Here is a 13,926-nt window from a genome sequence, read left to right on the forward strand (position 1 = left end):
TAAGGAGTTATGCAGTGTGTATATATATTACCCACTTTATGTACACAAACAAACTACCAAAACGTTAAGAGCAGTTAAATTCGTAAGCCAAAACGAATGAAGCACATAATGTGAACATACTGTCATTTTTATACATGAGGTGCCTTTTTCTAATTGAACACAAGATAAAGCTAAAAAAAATCTAAAGCAATTGTGAAACACAGAATAATTTGAAATAAGAACAGTCTAAGTGGGAAAATGCAGCATTCACATAGTAAATTTAAAGCTATGGTACCCACAATTAAGAAGGTGTTATACCAAGCTATCTCTATTAGGCTTGACATGTTAGAAGTCTATTATTTTCACAAGTGAGAAGCTAAGTAATAAATAAATACTGCTGCTCTTTCTGAAGGACAATTTTTGAAGTATTAACAGATAGTTGAAGATAAAAAGAATGTCGTTACATTTTGGCGGGAGTAAATTCTTTCAACATTTCTGTGCTTATCACGCAGCATCATAACCAATCATTATAATCCAAGAAATAGCTTGTACTCAGTATTTTGGATCTCAGTATATTACAGCCCGTATTAGAAAATCCATACTCTGGTCTAATTTCAGATGTATTTCCAAAACACATGATGCCTCTTATAGTAGCTTTAGAACTGATGTAATTTTTGTTTATGAATGTGCTACTCACCAGAACGTTACAAAACTATTTTATGGAGGAACGTCAGTTATAAATATTATATTTTTAAAATATAGAAGAACCAATTGCTGGAACTTGCATGTCTGTTTCCTTTGATGGAGTAAAAGGAACCTTGATAACAAATGGCATTCCAGACAATGACATCAAGAGTTTCACAGTAGTTCATAAAGGGCAGAGACACATAAACAGCGAACCTCTTATGAGATTTATAATGGAGTTTCAGACGAAGTACAAAACTTTCTGTAGTTTAACTTCTTCTGCTCCTCTTTTCGTATCACCATATGAGCTGTTTATACGAATATGTAGAACTTTTTCGTAATGTATTTTATTATGGTTACTGCTATGTATGCAATTTTATGTACCAATTTTTCATAATTTAAAATCATGTTTTGGGCTGAAATAAAATGTGCATACTTGACGCCTTCCAACACGCCACAGATTTTTCTTGGTGGTACCTAAGAAATAAACGTTGTTCGCGAATATTTAGAAGTAGCTTCTCACGTAATTCCTTGGGCAAAACAACAGCAAAAAATGTATTACGTGGGAAGTATCTCCTAATTGTGGTGGTAGTAAGATGGAGACCTTGTATAAGATGTATACCATGTATCTTTACCATAATGTATTGCTCACTGATGAGAAAACAAATACACTGGTAAGTCAAAACATTATGACCACTGACCACCGCGACGTTGGATGCCGCCTGATGGCGTTGCGGGCACGTTACGGGGAAACGAAACTATGTAAAAGGAGCAGATGCGGACGAGGGATCCCTAGCGAAGATATGGACTGCAAATGGGGAAATCCATTGAGATAGGCGACTTTGACATAGGCCAGATGATTATTACGCAGAGCGTGTGAACGAATATCTCCTAAACGGTGAATGTGGTCGAATGTTCGCGTGCTACTGTCGTGAGCATCTACGGAAAGAGTTAGAAGGACAGTGAAATTATCACTAGGTGCTAAATGGTTGGACTACATGAATCCTCACAGAACGGGGAATCTGCTCTATAAAGTATGACAGATGATGATTTGTGGTATCTATGCATGCACAAGTGTTTCGGAGCATACCGGTCATAGTACACTGTTGAACATGGAGCTCTGTAGCAGACCACACCTACGCGTTCACATGTTGACCCAACGACATCGTCAGTTACGGCTGCAGTGAACACAGGACCATAGGGATTCGACTGTCGACCAATAGAAATGTGTCGGGTGTTCGGGTGAATCGCATGTTTGCTACACTACATCGATGGTTGTCTCCTCAGAGGCCATCATCGAGGGGAAAGGTGGTTCGAAACGTGCAGCGCACCACGGGCAAAGGCAAAAGCAGTGTTACGCTGCGGGAGACATTCTTCTGCGCTTGCACGGGACCTGTGGTGGTAATCGAAGACACTCTGACAGTTGCGAACCACCTGCATCCCTTCTGGCTTGACATCTTTCCCGATGGCTATGTCATCTTTCAGAAGCATAATTGTCCTCGTCTTGCAGCCAGAAACGTGCTGCAATGGTTAGTAGAGCATTGTAGTGAACTCTCGTTGATGTCTCGGCAATCAAATTCGCCTGATATAATTTCTATGGAACCCATTTGGGTCGCTATCAGACGCCATCACCGCATACGCAAATCAGTGACCCGTTATTTTCGCGAATTACGTGGTTTGTGCGTGGATATCTACTGCCACTCTCCTTTGCAGACCTACCAACAAACTGATGATCCCTTACACGCAGAATCAGTGATGCATTTTGTTCCAAGGAGGGACATACCAACTACTAAGCAGGTGGTCACAATGTTTTGGCTCATCAGTGTAGACAAGATGACCTCATAATCTCTCAGGACACCCAACCGTGAAAAGGTGATAACCTTCATTGTACGATTGTTGCCAATCATTAACACTCGGCCGGATGGAGTGGCCGAGCGGTTCTAGGCGCTACAGTCTGGGACTGCGCGACCGCTACGGTCGCAGGTTCGAATCCTGCCTCAGGCATGGATGTGTGTGATGTCCTTAGGTTAGTTAGGTTCTAGGGGACTGATGACCTCAGTAGTTAAGTCCCATAGTGCTCAGAGCCATTTGAACCATCAACACTCGTTTCTACCCAAAGTAAGGTGTGGAGTTATGCACGACCACGTGATCGGCCTATATATTCCATGGTATGAACGGACCAGTTTACTAAACTCTACTTGTACTACTGGAAAGTGTGCCCCTCAGCACATCGCCACGATTTTTGGTTCACAAATTATGGTTCCCCAGAACAGTTTCATTGATCGTCGATTTTTCCAAAAAAACCTTTCCCGAAGACAGTGTATTGAGCATGGATGTCCAGCACGTTGGTTTTCCTAGTCTCTTGATCATAATTCATTAGACTTCTGTTTGTAGGGACACGTGATTAGTGTGGTGTTCACTAGTCTTATAAATGACACCAAGGATTCTGAGAAGTATATCCATAACGCTTTTGCAGCCGTTAGACAGTAGATGGGTCTCACGTAACTTCACAAAGGGTTATGACACCGCTATGCATACGTTCCTGTTTTGGTGGTGACTCCAAGAATATCTTTTGATGTTGAAATTGTAGATCTTGTACTGCAGTTGTATTTCGTTCACTAATAACGCAGTGTAAGATACATTCAGATTAACATTTTTGTTTTGATCCTATAGTCAAGTTACGAGGCTTATTCCAATGTTTAGAAACAACCAGCGTAATTCAAGTATACATTCCTATTAAATCAATTTTTTTAGATATGATTGCTTAATAATGAAAAATATTTCTCCAAACTGACAATTTTTTGTGACTCTTAGTACATCCTCCCTTTTATTAGTTTATTTTTTATTGCTTCTGGGTAATTTTTGAGCTGAAGAACTTTAAATTATTCAAGTGACTGAACTTGCAGTTACCTTAGAAGCGGAACACTGCGTGGAATGGACGGATGTTGGGAAGATGGAATTATGCTTCATTCATAAACGGCTGAATTAAGACTGCCACATTGGATGAACTCTTTTGATAGGAATTCTTGGAATTCGCCTAGCGTGTACGTTTTCTAAAAGTTCGCCGGCCGCGGTGGCCGAGCGGTTCTAGGCTTTTCATCCGGAACCGCCCGACAGCCTCGGGCATGGATGTGTGTGATGTCCTTAGGTTAGTTAGGTTTAAGTAGTTCTAAGTTCTAGGGGACTGATGACCTCAGATGTTAAGTTCTATAGTGCACAGAGTCATTTGAACAATTTTTCTAACAGTTCACAAGCCAATACCGGAACGCTACTATTCTAAGAGGGACTGATGACACATGATGTCAGTACCAACGTCACGCACTTCAATACAATTCGCTACACAGGACTCCAGAACCGAGGGAGGTGGCGCGATCGTAACCCATTGGGCTTGTATTAAGGAGGTCAGTGGTTCTTATTACCGTCCACACATCCAGTTTAATATTTTCCAATGAAAGGGCACGGCCAATTTTCTTGCGCGTCCTTCCTTAATGCGAGTTTGCTCTTCGTCTCTAATCATCTCGTCGTCCATGAGGTGTTAAACTCTAGTCCCACTTACTTCCGCCAATACAGTAGATGACGAAGTAACAGCCAGAAAGCCGTTGTCCAGTTTTCTCTGCCATTGACGTTCTGTGTTAGAAACATAAACGTTAATGAAACAACGTGTTGCCATCTGGGATCTAAACAAAGGTTACATTTAGAATGCTACCGAGAATCTGAGTGTATATTGTGACACATTCATTTAAAGCAAACTCCAAGTAAATATAATGTTATTAATTATGAAGTTTCACTTTTTTAATTATGTTGTTTGTGTCATAATCAGCAACAGCAACTATTTGAGATCCAATGCTGGGTAAAGACTAGATACTTCTTTGCATAATGGTCATCAGCAGTATGCATCAAAAGTCTCCCTGCATGTTCCCTAATTCAATGTGCCCACCATCCACTAGATCATGATCGCGTTATTTTGCTAACTCCTGAGACTCAGCAAAGAACTTCCGTCGTCTACCATCCATTTGTCTGACGACCTGTCGCGTCCTTTTCCATTTTATTTTCATTACAATCACAGTTACGTGTTCCACACCGTTCTGTTTGCTGAGCCATTTGTTTCTTTCTCTGTCTCTCATAGTAGTATTCAGCATGCGTCTTCCCATTGCCAAATGGGCAACCCTCCCTAGGTGCTCTTTGTTTTCTGTTATAAGGGTTCATGTTTCACTGCCATAAGAGAAAACCGGTGACGTCCACTGGTAATAAATTTTCCACGCACAGAAAGTGTAGTCTTGAATATTCCATTTGGTGTGACAAAATCACTCCAGGCCATTTTCACTGTGCTGTTTGCCACTGAAACCAGAGTGAAACCCCTGGCAATAAAAACTGGTCTCTTGTATGTCATCTCCTTAAACTGATCGGAAAAATTATTTTTCACAAATGAATCTATTTGTTTGACAAATTCATTTAAATATAAAAGTAAGCTTTCTCCTTAATTTCAGGAGACACCATACATAAGATTGTAATTGTCCGTGGTGTGCACTCTGCATTCAATTGCGAAGTTGTGTTTGTCCATTGCTGAACTGTCACAATGCATCTGTCTTAATGGATTCATGAATTAATAGCGTTCCACATTCCATTCGCATACGTAAGTGTAGTACAGAGGACAACTATCCCAACACCACCACTCTTGATGTAGATGGCTGTGAACACATCTTTGAAATTTATGTTTACGAAAAAAAGCCTCTCTGTTATTACCTCACAGTTTTTCATCAACTGAGCACATGCGACCCAGGAACCGAGAGAGAGGTCCTGGAAGCTGCAACGCTAAGAGAAATTGTTTCTTGGTCCTCTGGCTATTCAGTACTTGTCGGAAATAATTCCCATACGCTTACATTTTCAATCTCTCAGCGATATAGCTCTCCCATACCCCCCACCCCTTATAAATATTTGTATCAAAGTAGCAAGCACTTCAATTTCCTCGATGAACACAGCGATACCTACAACGATGATGACTTGGTTCTTCTTCAGTTGTGTAGTACCACCACACAAAAACTATCAGCAAATTGTTCTAATCTATGCTGGTCCCCTCATGGCCAGGGGACATCGTCTGGTAGGTAATTTTCAATGTTAATAAAATTCACCAACAGCCGTATACTTTAAGATATTTTATTTTATTCCGAAAGCAACAAGTTTTCGCATTTCGTTGTGCCATCTTCAGGCCCCATACGCTTCTATCCAAATAAACCAACTTGTCGTATACTGCCATAAATCACCGCATATCGTGAATTCCAGTGGTTATACAGTTGCTCCATAGGAAGACGTGACAGCAAGGTCTTGCTTTCGGAATAGAATGAAATATCTTAAAGTATACGGCTCTTAATGAATTTTATTGACATTGAAAATTATTCTGGTTGTCTGTATGTAACATTTAGAACGTTACTGCAGTTTTCAGTTAACACCCAGCGAGCAGTATCATCTTTAATACTACTACCATATAGATGTATAGACAAAACTGTCACATATAAATCATCTTCTGGATGACTGAAGGCGTTCAAAACTAAATCAGAAAGGGCGTTACGTTCAAAGAAATGCGTAGCCATGTATCCAACTCTCAATTTATTAAACGGCAGTCGCAATAATACAGTCTTTCGGCGTGCACTGATACTGAGTTACATCAGTTAGCTCATGGTGAACCCACCGCTCAGAAAACTCAGTGTCCTAGCCCAAGACGTTTCGTATAGTCACCGCTGATGCCGCTATTGCCAAAGTTTCTGATAAGGAACCCTTTGACAGTGAAATCGCAAAAGACTACTGATGTTTACGGCATTAGACGCCCCACATATTGTCTATGGCGCAGCCATAATATTGGCTGTTAAAGGCAAAAGGGAAGGGATTGGAGGTATCCAATTGTGAACACAGCACAGGGCTACGGAGTGTAGTTGCTGCTTAGACGACGAGTAACGCACGACAGTGCTACAGTGCAAGTGTTTTTGATACAAAGCAGAGCAGTGGCAACGGAAAACAAAGCAAAAATTGCATTATATCTACAACAATAGACGCCGAAGCTGACATTTCGGGGAAACGGAGCCCAGGGAATTTCGTAGGGTGAGAAAGAATGAAATATTAGGGTTCGTACAAGATGAGTCAGTGGAAAGTATACGCTCGACTGTGCGGACAATGTATGTGCGGACTACAATCATGACGATACGTGCTTAACAAATAAAAGTGATATTGAAACAGGTGTCGAGCCGTGTAGTTCAGCATCCTTGTTGGACACGAAGCCACAAACCCATCTCCAGTGAAACGTAGTAAAGGACAAACATTGCCCAAGGAGCAGGCACTAAAGATAATTACGTACATGGAAGATCATTCTCAGCACAATAAAATAACAATTATGACCAGATTTAGGTTTAGGACGCAGGACTGTTTGCGCAGCAATCGCTGACATAGTGCAACTGAGGCGGAATAAGGGGAATCAGCCCGCATTCGCCGAAGAGATAGAAAACCGCCTTAAAAACCATCCACAGCCTGGCCGGTACACCGGACCTCGATACTAATCCGTCCGGCGGATTCGTGCTGGGGACTGCTGGGGACCGGCACGCCTTCGCGCTCTGAAAGCGGCAAATAGACCGCGCGGCTAGCCGGGCGGTTATGGTTGCCTGACTTCAAACCGTGCTACAGAGGTGGAAGATGTAAGATAGCGAAGTTTCAAACAAAGCGTCAACATAACGATGCACAGCAAACTGCGGAATCGGCCCGAAAATTTGTAGATGAGATAAATGAACGTTTCCCATCGTTCAGTAAGGAATTTGTTTTCAACTTCGACCAATTTGGAGTTGAAGAGGAAATGTATATAAAAGGTACGCTGGAAATTTGGGGTACCAAAGGAGTTGTATCAACATCAGTTAATATCAACGCCTTAACGCCTTCGTATACAATTATTCCGACCGTTAATCTGGATGTTAAATTGGCTGGAAAGTGATTTATTGAGCTGCGAGGAGCTGGAGGTGCTCTATCCCCTACGATTCTTCCTCGTGTGCGTCATTTTGCAAGGACAATAGGGAATGTTTACGTCACAGCAAGCAAGTTCGGGGAAAATGGGCGTAACACAATTACAAGTATGGTATGAGCACTGCTTTTGACCAATAGGTGGTGAAAATAACTTGATTCTGCTTGATTCCTGGTCTGCGTATAAAAATCATAATAGTCTAGAGCAAACTTTCCGTCCTGAAAAGTGTGTGACATGACAATTCGTACCATCTGGACCACTGAACAAATCAGCTTCTGGATGTTCGTTTTTTCCGTGCCTATAAAACATTATCGCACTACGTGCGGCTACGCTTTAAAGGATAACCATTTCCACGATAAGCCCCACGACAGACTGTTTCGCATTCGGTTGGATGCCATCACATTCCATCAGTACTCATCACCCCTTATACCATAATGATTCCACATGCATTCTTTAAAGGTGTATACCTAGCTGAACATCCTGCGCGGTTTCTGTCTTCCCAAGGTGTCCTGTCCGTCTTCGATCTTCACGGTGCGCACCTTTGTGATCACTATGGCGTGGTAGTTTTCATTCGGTGTTCACGGTGCAAGTTAATGGTTCGTTTTGAACATTATTTGATTGTCGACGACTTCCATTTTGTGAAGCGTAATATACACTACTGGCCATTAAAATTGCTACATCACGAAGATGACGTGCTACAGACGCGAAATTTAACTGACAGGAAGAAGATTCTGTGATATGCAAATGATTAGCTTTTCAGAGCATTCACACAAGGTTAACTCCGGTGGCGACACCTACAACGTGCTGACATGAGGAAAGTTTCCAACCGATTTCTCATACACAAACAGGAGTTGACCGGCGTTGCCTGGTGAAACATTGTTGTGATGCCTCGTGTAAGGAGGAGAAATGCGTACCATCACGTTTCCGGCTTTGATATAGGTCGGATTGTAGCCTGTCGCGATTGCGGTTTATCGTATCGCGACATTGCTGCTCGCGTTGGTCGAGATCCAATGACTGCTAGCAGACTATGGAATCGGTGGGTTCAGGAGGGTAATACGGAACGCCGTGCTGGATCCCAACGGCCTCGTATCACTAGCAGTCGAGATGACAGGCATCTTATCCCCATGGCTGTAACGGATCGTGCAGCCACGTCTCGATCCATGAATCAACAGATGGGGACGTTTGCAAGACAACAACCATCTGCACGAACAGTTCGACGACGTTTGCAGCAGCATGGACTATCAGCTCGGAGACCATGGCTGCGATTACCCTTGACGCTGTAACACAGACAGGAGCGCCTGCGATGGTGTACTCAACGACAGACCTGGGTGCACCAATGGCAAAACGTCATTTTTGGGATGAATCTAGGTTCTGTTTACAGCATCATGATGGTCGCATCCGTGTTTGGCGACATCACGGTTAACGCACATTGGAAACGTGTATTCGTCATCGCCATATTGGCGTATGGGGGTGCCATTGGTTACACGTCTCGGTCACCTCTTCTTAGCATTGACGGCACTTGGAACAGTGGACGCTACATTTCACATGTGTTACGACCTGTGGCTCCACCCTTCATTCGATCCCTGCGAAACCCTACATTTCAGCAGGATAATGCGCGAACGCATGTTGGTGCTCCTGTACGGGACTTTCTGGATACAGAAAATGTTCGACTGCTACCCTGGCCAGCACATTCTCCAGATCTCTCACCAACTGAAAACATCTGGTCAGTGGTGTCCAAGCAACTGGCTCGTCACAATACGCCAGTCGCTACTCTTGATGAACTGTGATATTGTGTTGAAGCTGCATTGGCAGCTGTACCTGTACACGCCATCCAAGCTCTGATTGTCTCGATGCCCAGGCGTATCAAGGCCGTTATTACGGCCAGAGGTGGTTGTTCTGGGTACTGGTCTCTCAGGATCTATGCACCAAAATTGCGTGAAAATGTAATCACATGTCAGTTCTAGTATAATACATTTGTCCAATGAATACCCGTTTATCACCTGCATTTCTTCTTGGTGTGGCAATTTTAATGGCCAGTAGTGTATATATCGCATAGAAAATTGATCTCAGCACTTCCCAGACATTTATTTTCTGTCGCCCTCCTGGTACACTAGGTGAGTCATTAGCAGCATATATTTTACTGTTATAACTGCTAGCATAACACTTTAATGAGTCTTACCAAAGACCGAACTTGCAGCGTCGCTCGCAAGGGATTCCTTGTGAGACTTCTTTAACACAGAAAAAATTCCAAAAATTTTCTTTGGTCGTCGTGTTTAAGTTCGACTACTTTTTAAACCAAACTGACAATTACCGCAAAGGTTTTGATGAAGCAGGTCACGGGTTTCTTGTCGTTTGTAACTTTGCGCCGCGCGGGGTAGCCGTGCGGTCTGTGGGCGCCTTGCCACGGTTCGCGCGGCTCCCCCCGTCGGTGGCTCGAGTCCTTCCTGGGGTATGGGCGTGTGTGTTGTCGTTAGTGTAAGTTAGTTCAAGTTAGATTAAGTAGTGTGTGAGCCTAGGGACCGATGACCTTAGCAGTTTGGTCCCTTAGGAACTTACCACAAATCAATGTATCTTTGCTTCAGACGGTGCAGTAACTGCCACTGCGTGTTTCGTACAGCCACAGCCACTTTTCTGTGTGTGTTCCAGACAAGGCGGCTCTGGCGTTCGCCAACGAGTTTTGGCCGGTGCTTTACAAGGAGTTGCTGCCCTACGCGGACGAGGCCTGGGACAAGGTGATGCGCAACGAGGGCAACAAGGTGCTCGCCGCCATCCCGTTCGACGTCCTCTTCCCTGACAAGTAGGCGGCCGCTGCCGGCGACGTCTGCACAGCCACAATCCCACCTCCAGACTGACGTCTTCTGTCTGGAGTCACCGCCACACAATCAGCAAAATGCACGCACTGTCACAAAAACTCTACTCCCACATAGGAACGTCAGAGCCAGTCATATTGCTGTAAATGGGCGCACAGAGTCAAATCCAAAAGGTATCACGCAAAGCCCTTCTGCAAGAGTTCTGTGACCTCTGTAGTAACTTCAGTGTAACATATTTGTGACACCTTCTCATCCTAGAGGATTCATCCAACTATATGCATTGAGCCCTCAAATGCCACTGGCTTTTTATATCAGTGTAATGTATGAAAGTACGACGGAAGTTGTAATGACATATGCCAGTGATGTACGACTACCAAATTACATGGTGACGAGAATCGCAGCTTTTCATATGGTAATGGCACATTGTCACAGTAAACGGAAATTAACTTTGTCTGTTTAAACTAGCGCAGTTACATATCTGTATATTTGACCGCATATATAATTCTGTTATACTACCATTACACTATCAAGAAAAATCACACACGCAGCAGACATCTGTATCGTTGTAATCAGTAATAAATGCACTTGGATCTAAAATGTTTTAATTAAAATTTCTTATTGTATAACACCTGCACCTGCTGCCAAGTTCTGTAACACTTGCCACTGATGTGGCGTTCGATCCGCACCCAGCCAGTTTGAATTATGGTGGTGGAAGATATTTCCGTGAGTAACTGGACCAGCATGCGGAGCAAAGGTGGTGCGTCACAGCCATTGATCATCCGATTATGAGCAAGTACCCAGGGTTCTCATTTTTAGTACCAAGCCCGTGAACTCTCGCAATTCTGTCTTCTTCTCCTTCCCCTGCTACAACATTCCATTCACCCACAATTATCAGATTTTCATCTTCCTTTACACACTGAACAACCTTTTCAGTTTCCTCACACACGTTTTCTGCTTTTTTTTTCTTTTTGTATACTCCGTCTCAGGCAAGAAACAATGTATTTCTTTCTGTTTAAATAGGCACGTTTCGACACCACTATGTCATCTTTTGTGGCTCTCGTTTTATTTCTGTAAAATATCATACAAAGCTCATTCTTGTTTCTCTGTTTCGGAATCAAAACCTATGACATGTGCAGTTTGTTTGATTGATTGTTACTGCTCGCCTGGAATTGCATTAGTTGTGGAAATGTATTTTTACAGATCGGCTTCTTTTTATGCCTATTTATTGTTTTGACAGCACGTCAACTGCAAATAAATTTGCCTATTTTTGAAATACTTCTTTGTTAAAGCAAACATTTACATTGCTATAATCACAGAGGAGCACTGTGTTATTCTCACCACTCTCTTTTTCATTGTTTTGTTTCTGTCCAGCGAAGTGTTAATTTTGAGTATTTGATGAAATCTATTGTGGTGTCTCTGCTGGAGAAAAACTTATGTGATGTAATGTGTGTGTGTGTGTGTGTGTGTGTGTGTGTGTGTGTGTGTTTGTGCATGGCATTAGAGAGAGAGAGAGAGAGAGAGAGCTAGAAAAAAATGAGGGAAGAAAATTAAGAAGCATATTTTTTATATTTGAGGGTTTTTAATAGTATGTTTTATTTGGGAAAGTGTCTTTGTATAATTCATTGAGTGTTTCGAACAGTGTTTTGTTGCAGAGTGTTGTATTTTCAGTAAGGATTTCTCTCTTCGTGTTATTGCTTTGCGTAAGTGTTAGTTCTTCTCCATTGTGAGTTTTTGATAGAGACTGTGACTTTCTCTGAACTTCTAGAGATCAGTCTCAGTGTTGCTGATGTGGTAGTTTTCTTGTGTGAGATGATCTGCAAAAGCAGAGATTGTACTGTCACGTTTTGAGGCTCTGAGATATACAGAACATATATATTTGCATGTTGGCTTATGTTTGATGCCTGGCATTCCGTACAGGTCAAATGGTAAATTACAGCTTAGGAAAATTCCTCCGTGGCGTTGTTCTTAGCATTTAGATTTTTCTCTACTGTGCAGTTTGTGCAGAATGATATTTGTAGATCTTGTTTCGTGAGAATCTTTCCCACCCGTTCGGCATTTTTGTTGCTGTACGTTAGTATGGCATGCTATGTTCTTTGAAGGGTGTTCCTAGTTCCCTGTGTTCTCTGAATCTGTCGTGTTTTTGTGTTCCTGGTTCTTTTTTGCGGCTTGTAATTTATTCGTGGTTTGTTCGTTTTTAATTTGCGTTTTATTTTGTTGTTCGTGTATTTATTATTTGTGTGCTGTACCAAATCTCTTCGGCTGTGTTGTGTACTGTGTTTAGTTCCTGTGTATAGTTGAAGTTTTCCAGTAGAGTTCTTTTCAGCCTATGTAGCATGTACCTGAAACTTGACAGTTTGTGTGTCAGTGGGTGATTGGAATGGTTGTGAATGGTTTTACTTGTGGCTACAGATTTCCTGAATGTTCCAAAATTATGTTTCTTGTTGATTGTGTGTGTGGTGATTTCTAGCAAATTAACTTGAATGACTATTTCTGTCTCAACGCTGAATTTCATTTTCGAGTGAACTACGTTTAGGTCATTATGTAGTTATCTTACCTGTTTGGAAAAGGCAATGTAAACGTCTGCAGCACAAGTAGCAAAAAGAAAACAGAAATTCTTTAGGTAAAACAAGACATTCATTTCTTACATGCTGAAAAATGTCACCTCAGTGTTCAGTTACACAAAACACACCGTAGGTAATCTTATAAGAACATCAGTCCATTTCTATAACATCATGCAAGAGATGCAATCATACACAGAAACACTAACGAACACTAAGAAAGAAACACAAAACAAAACACTGAATCGCAATAGGAAATCCACCACACCAATGAGTAAAGAAGAGAGGATGTGCGGCAAAACAAATTCCATGGCTGATCTCTCAATTTAACTGACATATAAGTAGTAAAAAAGAAGGGGAATTGCTTTACAAGTGGCCAAGGCACAGCATAGACACAAATATGCCATAAAAACAACTGAAAACCTGATTGCAGAAACAGAATGCATAATAACACAAGAAGTATAGTTGGATAACTCAAATTTCAGTCTCAGTTTGACAAGGGAACTCATAAGAGAAGAGATGAAACACATAACCAAAAAGAACAGGACTTACATCAACTCAAAAACGAAAACAGCAGACTAAAACATATCCAGAAAAGCAAACAAAACACTACAAGAAAATAAATAAATCATCACCAAGGCAGATAAAGAAAATACCCTAGTATATATGAGAGAAATAGAATACGCCAACAAAGCGAAAAAATTCATAGAAGGAAACATCATTAAAGTAAGTATATATGAGGAATGAAGGTTCGAACCCCGATCTTGGTACAAATTTTGATTCATCACTTCATCCTGTATATATACATCATAGATCTTTGAGACTTGAAAAGGTCTGTGCAACCATATAGTTCCATTTTACCATTAAATTAATCAATTATTCCACTATGAGGTAGCTA

At 41.8% G+C, this 13,926-nt stretch overlaps 1 protein-coding gene across 1 annotated transcript in view; it reads left to right on the forward strand.

Annotated features, from left to right (window-relative positions):
• LOC124596171 (putative beta-carotene-binding protein) overlaps positions 1–11,067 on the forward strand; it is a 58,626-nt gene extending 47,559 nt beyond the window's left edge. The window contains exon 6 of the mRNA XM_047135208.1: positions 10,307–11,067. Within this exon, the coding sequence (XP_046991164.1) occupies positions 10,307–10,461 (155 nt within the window). The 3' untranslated portion in view covers positions 10,462–11,067. The remainder of the gene's footprint in view (positions 1–10,306) is intronic.
• Positions 11,068–13,926: the final 2,859 nt, after the last annotated feature.

This window comes from Schistocerca americana, chromosome 2 (genome assembly GCF_021461395.2).
Source record: "Schistocerca americana isolate TAMUIC-IGC-003095 chromosome 2, iqSchAmer2.1, whole genome shotgun sequence".
NCBI lineage: Eukaryota > Metazoa > Arthropoda > Insecta > Orthoptera > Acrididae > Schistocerca > Schistocerca americana.